General features: G+C 46.4%; 2 protein-coding genes across 6 annotated transcripts in view; one reads left to right on the top strand and one right to left on the bottom strand.

The window, feature by feature from the left end:
- The window catches only part of LOC122865862 (polypyrimidine tract-binding protein 3-like), a 14,562-nt gene extending 13,009 nt beyond the window's left edge, over positions 1–1,553 (bottom strand). For 2 of the 3 annotated variants that reach the window (XM_044174815.1, XM_044174813.1), the window contains exon 1: positions 1,136–1,549. Coding sequence is in view for 1 of the 3 variants with exons in the window: in XM_044174813.1 (XP_044030748.1) it covers positions 1,136–1,143 (8 nt within the window). In the remaining 2 variants the exon portion in view is untranslated. Of the gene's footprint in view, positions 1–667 lie in introns of all 3 variants that reach the window. The other variant, XM_044174816.1, reaches the window with a different exon arrangement.
- A 650-nt stretch (positions 1,554–2,203) lies between these two features.
- hsdl2 (hydroxysteroid dehydrogenase like 2) lies at positions 2,204–7,741 on the top strand. 3 transcript variants are annotated; one of them, XM_044174817.1, is made up of 11 exons: positions 2,204–2,360; positions 3,571–3,734; positions 4,237–4,335; positions 4,515–4,629; positions 5,857–5,960; positions 6,043–6,141; positions 6,231–6,425; positions 6,532–6,603; positions 6,744–6,893; positions 7,262–7,390; positions 7,523–7,741. In XM_044174817.1, the coding sequence occupies exons 1-11, from the start codon at positions 2,344–2,346 to the stop codon at positions 7,636–7,638; spliced, it is 1,260 nt and encodes a 419-aa protein (XP_044030752.1). In that variant the 5' UTR covers positions 2,204–2,343; the 3' UTR covers positions 7,639–7,741. The 3 variants fall into 3 exon arrangements, with proteins under 3 accessions (XP_044030752.1, XP_044030753.1, XP_044030754.1); XM_044174818.1 differs by lacking the exons at positions 7,262–7,390; positions 7,523–7,741 and adding an exon at positions 6,955–7,037; XM_044174819.1 differs by lacking the exon at positions 2,204–2,360 and having other exon boundaries at positions 3,593–3,734; positions 4,237–4,348.
- Positions 7,742–8,132: the final 391 nt, after the last annotated feature.

Consider the following 8,132-nt stretch of genomic DNA (forward strand, 5'->3'; position numbering starts at 1 on the left):
AGAAATGAAATGATCAGTCAATTATTGATTAGCCGATGGACATAATAAGATGTGTCTTCTACTGAAAACATTATAAGTTAGGTATGCAACTAATTATTATTATCAATGTAAGAAAGTCAATTGTTAAAATACATAGAAAATATAAAACATAAAAATTTTAAATCAAATAAATAATAAATGAAACTAAATCCAAAGGATGTTTGACATTTTGTTTCTTCAGTCATTTAGATGTTTAATTTATTTGATTTAATTAATTATCAAAAGGGTTGGCAATTTATTATCTTTTGATCGACTAATGGATTAATTGATCATTATTCTTTGTTTCATCTCTATAAACTAAAATCTCTTTCAGGGTTGCAACTAACAATTATTTGAATTGTCCTTTGATGATTTTCTTGATTGATTGATTGATTGATTGATTGATTGATTGATTGGGCCATGAAATGTCTTCTGTCCGACCAACAAACCCAAAGACATTCAGTTCACGGACACAGATTAACAATTAATCGATTATCAAAACAGTTGCTGATTGATCAGCTAATTGTTTCAGCTCTAATCTGAGTTTTCGAGCTGTTTGAAGAAACTGTTTGAAGAATCACTTTGGACTCTGGGAATTAAAAATGGCCGTTTGTATTTGTATTAATATAATGACAATGAAGCATCGTACATGTTCGGTTAGTTTCGGGCACGTGAGGAGCGTAAGCACGTGAACAGTCGACTGAGAACATATCAGGACTTTTTAAAAGACTAAAACACGAAGAGATTCACAGAAAATGAAAGAGTCGCTTCTGTACGTGTGCACGCAGTTATCGCGGGATTTCAGCCAATCAAACCCCGCCGCTGAATCGTCACTCTTCGCTCGCGACACTTTCAGCCAAAACAAAACCAGAAAAAGCGAAACACGAGCGACAACCAGCGCGCGAGGAGCGGGAAAACGGCGCGTAGAGGAGAGGGGAGAGGCGGGAAAACGGGAGAACGTTTCAGGAAACAAGTAAACAACAACAAACAACAACAAACAGGAGCGGGGACTGAGCCAGCGGCTCGCGCAGGTGCGGTTCAGTCGCCAAGGAAACGCGAGGGAGGAAGGACGGAAAAGCAGCTGCGGGAGTGTTCGGGGTGGTTTCCCCGCGCTCACCCGTCCATCGTCCGCGAGGAGAAAGAGGAGGAAGAGGAGGAAGAACCGGAGAGGAGGAGTTGTTTTGGTCCGCGAGCCTCCCGCACCGCATCCAGGCAGCAACCATGGAGAACAACGAGCTCACTTCCCGTTTGATGACGTCACGGGAGAACATGGCGGCCGGCGCGGACACGCCTCAGATCGCAGGGATACAGAGGGATCGATAATAATCAATAAATCCGTTTAGACAGGGAGAAAAACATCAAACATTCAGAGCCGAAATCATTTTCTCTCATTTGGCTGTTTGTTGTCGCCCACAAGTCTGAAGTTCACTGTTATTTTTAATCACTTATTTATTAAAATGTGGTTATTGCTGTCATTCCTCTTTTGCACTTTTGTATCGTGAACTGTCAAACAATAAAAAAAAAGAATTAAGTTGTCAGCTAAGATCTCCGTTCGGTTAAAATGATATATTCCTTCATATTTAGCCTCCTTTAGATAAACAGTCCAATAGATGCAAACTGGTGGAAGAACTGTTGGTAAAAATACTCCATTACAAGTAAAACCATCATCAGCTACATGTTCCTAAAGTATTAAGAGTAAAAGTTGGGTTGTGTAATCTATAATTATTGATCACATTTTATAAACATTCACACGGTTTGTTTTAACTCTAGCTGTCAGATAACAGATTACATCAAAGAGCTAGAACTAAACCTCACACTCTGCAAGTTCTTATATATTATATTTATGCAAAAGAGTTTCAGTACTGTGTCTGTAACATTTATTACAGAATATACTGCTGTTCATGGGCCATATGTGCAGTATGCAATACAAACACTACACGATAATAATAATATAAACTCAAAGTAAATGATTCATTTTTATCCACATATTGATTTTCATTGTGAACTTGAAGCTTCACGGAAACGGTGCCGGTAGTCTGACAAAACATTCTGAGCGCAAGAACATTTCTGACGTGACTTTTATCACAACAACAATCCACGGAAATCACGATGTGAGGATCAATAACCGACAAGTCAGACATCTCATCGATCCGCGGGAATCTTTGCCCGCAGACCGGAAGTGGAGCAGAGTAGGTGATCTGTAACTTCCTGTTGACGCGAGGATCCTGAACTGGGTGAAAGGTGGAGAAGACGACAGGCTGTCATTCTTCATCGGTAACCGTCTGAACGGACCCTTCGCCGGTTTCCTCCTCCACACACCTGACGATGCTGCAGAACACCGGGTGAGCTCGCGGCTGGCTGACGTCTTTGTTCTCCGGTCCAAAAGACTGCTGAACAATGCCGGGTTTTAACCCAAGCGTTAATACAAAACCTGGACGCAACTCCAGAATTAGTTGAGATTTTAGTGAATTCAGCGCCTTTAGGTTGGGGCTTTACCAAAGCCGAATTGAGTAGTGAAGATTTCCGCTTCAGAAAGCGCAGTGGTTTGGTGCTGTGCCCTCTGTCTTCTGACCTCTGAGCGAGACCATCTGAAAGTTGAAGTGTTTTTCCACTGAGTTTGGTCTCATTAACGTGACCGTTCCTGTTGAGCGTCGGTCCTACACACACAAATCTGTTCTGCTGAATAATGTCTGGTTTTATTTAAAGAGTTCACTTCAAATCTAGAACCAGTGTAAGAAAAGATGGAGCTTTTATATCGGGCCTTTAAACTGGGTGGTTCGGCTCTGTTCTCAGATCTTTGAGTCTTTTTAAAAGTTGTTTTTTTTTGCTTTTAGACGCGCATATAATCAGACAGGTGCTGTCCCTTCAAAATAAAAGCGTACAATGCTATCTTCTGCGTGGGGGCTTTTATAATGAAAAGTGAACGGGAAGTTGTGTGAAACTTTATTGAACTTAACATATTTCCAATTTACAGAATATTAATAGAAAATACAATTAAAGATTATAGATGTAACTAAACCAAAAGAAACAGTTTGGGGGAGGGCAGTTCTGACATTTTTATATATATATATGTATATATATATATATATATATATATATATATATATATATAAAATTATTTAGTTTTTTAAGTCCTAATGAAAAGAGCAGACATGGATGTTGTTTTAAAAAGAAATCAACATTTGTGAATAAATAAAATATTTTCAATGAAATTAATATCAAAATACACAATGACATCTTTAACAGACAGATTTAAATTGTGCTTATATTATTGAAAATGTAATGAAACTGGAGAAATTAGGATTTAAATCAGGAACCATCTGATACATTTGGTGGTAATTTCCAGGACCCGAGAGTTTCTGTACTACAGACACGCATCGGTCAGAAAGAGTTCAGAGACGTGGTTAGCCTAGCTTAGCACAAAGACTGGGAGCAGGGGGAAACTGCTAGCATGCCAGTAAGTTTGGCCTCACGGTGTAAGTTGGAGTTACCGTCGTAATGGGAGCCTGTGAGTTAGCAGGACAGCTAATGTTTCTTCTGTCTGGGTTTCAGGAAGTTAGCCGGCCGCACGCTCTTCATCACCGGAGCCAGCCGAGGGATCGGTAAAGCCATCGCTCTGAAAGCTGCCAGAGACGGCGCCAACATCGTCATCGCCGCCAAGACCGCCGAACCCCACCCCAAACTACCAGGAACCATCTTCACCGCCGCTCAGGAGGGTGAGGAGCTAACGGGCTAATAGGCTAAGTGCTAACATACACAGAGCACCACATGTGGATTCATCCGCCGCTGGAAATAGTCCCCAACAGATGCTCTGTTTCCTCCTGTTGGTCTGATAGAAACTACAGCGAGCAGCTGTTTGAGGAAACTACTGAGCCTTTTTAAACAGGAAACTACAGATCTGTGTTTTTAAAGGTCTGAAGAAGAAGATAGAATAACTTTAAAGAACCAGACTGATGGTTTGTTTTATCCTGTTTCAGCTGACGTTCCTACTGTACATGAACCTAATTATGCAAACTTTAAAAGTCTTAAATGAAAACAAATCAAAGTGAAATAAAACACACATTCTGTGGGTTTCCTGTTTATGTTTGCATTTATTAAAGTCGTTCACAGGAAACTGTTTTAATGTGAAGGGCTGTCTGTCATGGCGGCCATCACACTGTGCACTGATAAGCTGTGTGTGTGTGTCTCTCTCTCTGTGTGTGTGTGTGTGTGTGTTAGTGGAGGCGGCGGGTGGGAAAGCGTTGGCGTGTGTCGTGGACATTCGGGATGAGCGGCAGATCGGAGAAGCCGTTCAGAAAGCCGTCGAGCAGTTTGGAGGTACGGCAGCGAGGTCAGAGCGACACCTGACCTGCTGTCTGATGACAGATATTAAATATTCATTCGCAGCAGGTAGAAGGCCCGTGAGCTTAGAGGGTTGTGTCAGCGGGTGGGAAGCTGGCGAGGGAACTTCCCGCCCCGGTGGTGACATCATCACAGAGCTTGTGTTTGATTGGCAGGAATCGACATCCTGGTGAACAACGCCAGCGCCATCAGCCTGACGGGAACTCTGGAGACGCCCATGAAGAAGGTGGACCTGATGCTGGGAATCAACCTGAGGGGGACTTACCTGACGTACGAGTCTGACACGCACGCACACACACACGTTACTGCACACGCACACACACATTACTGCACACGCACACACATGTTACTGCACACGCACACACACGTTACTGCACACGCACACACACATTACTGCACACGCACACACATTACTGCACACGCACACACACACACGTTACTACGCACACGCACGCACACACACACACGTTACTGCACACGCACGCACACACACGCACGCACACACACGTTACTGCACACGCACGCACGCACACACACACGTTACTACACACACACGCGCGCACGCACACACACACACACGTTACTACACACACGCACACGCATGCACGCACACACACACGTTACTACACGCACGCACACACGCACGCACACACACACGTTACTACACACACACGCACACACACACACGCATTGCACACACACACACACACACTACACTACACACACGCGCGCACGCACACACACACACGCGTTACACACACGCACGCATGCACACACACACACACACACGCACGCACACACGCGCGCACACACACACACTACACACACACGCATGCACACACACACACACACACACGTTACACACACACACACGTTACTGCACACGCACACACACACACGTTACTGCACACGCACACACACACGTTACTACACACACGCACGTTACTGCACAATGGGCGTGTCGAGAACACTTTTAACCGTTCTTGGCGAAATGTGAGCTTGTGTACTGGGACACTTGTGTTCACTAAGCGCTGCTAACGAGCTGCAGTTCACTAAGTGCTGCTAACGAGCTGCAGTTCACTAAGTGCTGCTAACGAGCTGCTAACGAGCTGCAGTTCACTAAGTGCTGCTAACGAGCTGCAGTTCACTAAGTGCTGCTAACGAGCTGCTGTTCACTAAGTGCTGCTAACGAGCTGCAGTTCACTAAGTGCTGCTAACGAGCTGCTAACGAGCTGCTGTTCACTAAGTGCTGCTAACGAGCTGCTGTTCACTAAGTGCTGCTAACGAGCTGCAGTTCACTAAGTGCTGCTAACGAGCTGCAGTTCACTAAGTGCTGCTAACGAGCTGCTGTTCACTAAGTGCTGCTAACGAGCTGCAGTTCACTAAGTGCTGCTAACGAGCTGCTAACGAGCTGCAGTTCACTAAGTGCTGCTAACGAGCTGCTGTTCACTAAGTGCTGCTAACGAGCTGCAGGTAACGAGCTTCTGTCTGTTTCAGGTCTAAGCTGGTCATCCCTCACCTGCTGAAGAGTCGCAGTCCTCACATCCTGAACCTGTCGCCTCCGCTCAACCTTAACCCCGTCTGGTTCAAGAACCACACAGGTAACCATAGCAACTGACCAGCCAACATCCCGTCATACACCTGACAGTAATAACACGTCTGTTTTTTTGTTTTGATTTTCAGCGTACACGATGGCGAAGTACGGCATGTCCATGTGCGTCCTGGGAATGGCCGAAGAGTTCCGGGGTCAGATTGCTGTCAACGCCCTGTGGCCTCGAACCGGTCAGCGGCTAAAAGTTAGCATGCTAACAGACTCCTCATAGACTCTTCGTAATGCTAACCCTGCTCTGACCTCTGTGTTGTTGCCGTAGCGATCCAGACAGCAGCCATGGAAATGTTGGGCGGAGACGGCATCGGTAAACAGTGTCGTACAGCTGACATCATAGCGGACGCCGCCTACGCCATCCTGTCCCAACCGAAGGACTACACAGGTCACTTCCTGGTGGACGAGGACGTCCTGAAAGAACAGGGAGTCCAAGACTTCGATCAGTACGCCGTCCAACCAGGTGACAGCAAGCTAACTGAGCTAACACTAGCCTAGCACGGGTAGTTACAGCCTAGCATTCCCGACACTGTCATGTGGTCTCATGGCGGTCTCTGATTGGTCAACAGGTCACCCCCTGCTGCCGGACTTCTTCCTGGACGACGCACCAGAGGCACTGGTTGAACAGATGGAGCAACACGGTAAATACTACTGCCAGTACTAGTACAGCTGATAATACTGCAGATACTGAGGCGTCACTCCAGCGCCCCCTAATGTCTTCACTGATGTATAAAGACAGTCGGTCCACAGAACTGACCTGTTTTTGTCTCCTCGTTGCTAGGGGCGACACCAGCCTTCAAACCACCATCATCATCATCGGCCACGCCTCCCTCCAGTGGACCAATAGAAAACACGTTTGATGTAATCAGAGGAGTCATCAACGAAGACGTCGTCAAGTCGACGCAGGGCATTTATCAGTTTGACCTATCAGGTAACGACGGGGGAGTCTGTATCCTGTGGGCGTGTCACTGACGTGTTTGTGTCCATATAAGGAGAACATGGGGGCGTGTCACTGACGTGTTTGTGTCCATATAAGGAGAACATGGGGGCGTGTCACTGACGTGTTTGTGTCCATATAAGGAGAACATGGGGGCGTGTCACTGATGTGTTTGTGTCCATATAAGGAGAACATGGGGCGTGTCACTGACGTGTTTGTGTCCATATAAGGAGAACATGGGGGCGTGTCACTGATGTGTTTGTGTCCATATAAGGAGAACATGGGGGCGTGTCACTGATGTGTTTGTGTCCATATAAGGAGAACATGGGGGCGTGTCACTGACGTGTTTGTGTCCATATAAGGAGAACATGGGGGCGTTTGGTTTCTGGACTTAAAGAGCGGCTCTGGCAGCGCGGGACAGGGCCAGCCGCCCGTCAAAGCAGACGTCGTCATGACGATGGACTCCAACGACTTCAGCAAGATGTTCGCAGGTGAGCCGTCACCATGGTAACACTGTGAATGATGCAAAACAGAGATTAGAGAAACAAACTGAGCTCGCCGTAGGAAACGTTACCGGTGTTGTTTCCACGGTAACGGCGGTGTTTTTCTGCGTGCCGTTTCAGGGAAGCTGAAGCCCACGCTGGCCTTCATGTCGGGGAAGCTGCGGATCAAAGGCGACATGACGCTCGCCATCAAGCTGGAGAAACTGATGGGCCGCATGAACAAGGCCAAACTGTGAGACCGCCGGGACTGGACGCCAGCTGTACATATTGCCTTAATAAAATAATGATAAAACAACGATGACGTGTTCAGACATTAATAAAATCTACCTTGATAGTAAACTGAAACTGTGTGTTTCCTCTCCGTGCAATTACCCGGAAATCCAAACTCCTGATTCTCAGTCAACGTTCGGTCGTCACCGTCCCGCGGGGGAAAACACGTTAGCTGAGAGTAAAACAACCCGCAGGTAATGAGAACAAATAAACCAGATGAGACACTTTTAATACGTTTATCAACTGCGTCCGCTCAGAGTCCGGGGACGGGAAGATGAACTGGTTTCCATGGTTTCCTGTGACGGTACGCAGCAGGTCGCCCTGCGGCCTCTGGCTGCTCGCTGCAACACACGGACGCAGGAAACGCTCTTACGTCCTTTTAGGCTTCGCCGAGGTGGAGAAGCTGGTGCAGTGAGGCCTGAGGAGCTGAGAGCTGTGTGGAGGATGAGGAGGCTGCAGC

The sequence above is a fragment of the Siniperca chuatsi genome, linkage group LG18 (genome assembly GCF_020085105.1).
Source record: "Siniperca chuatsi isolate FFG_IHB_CAS linkage group LG18, ASM2008510v1, whole genome shotgun sequence".
Lineage (NCBI taxonomy): Eukaryota > Metazoa > Chordata > Actinopteri > Centrarchiformes > Sinipercidae > Siniperca > Siniperca chuatsi.

Excerpts from the sequence above, each read along its gene's own strand:
- hsdl2 (XM_044174817.1), top strand. Across the intron at positions 3,735-4,236 it reads CTTCACCGCCGCTCAGGAGG|TGGAGGCGGCGGGTGGGAAA; the intron begins GTGAGGAGCTAA and ends TGTGTGTGTTAG. Across the intron at positions 5,961-6,042 it reads CTGGTTCAAGAACCACACAG|CGTACACGATGGCGAAGTAC; the intron begins GTAACCATAGCA and ends TTTGATTTTCAG.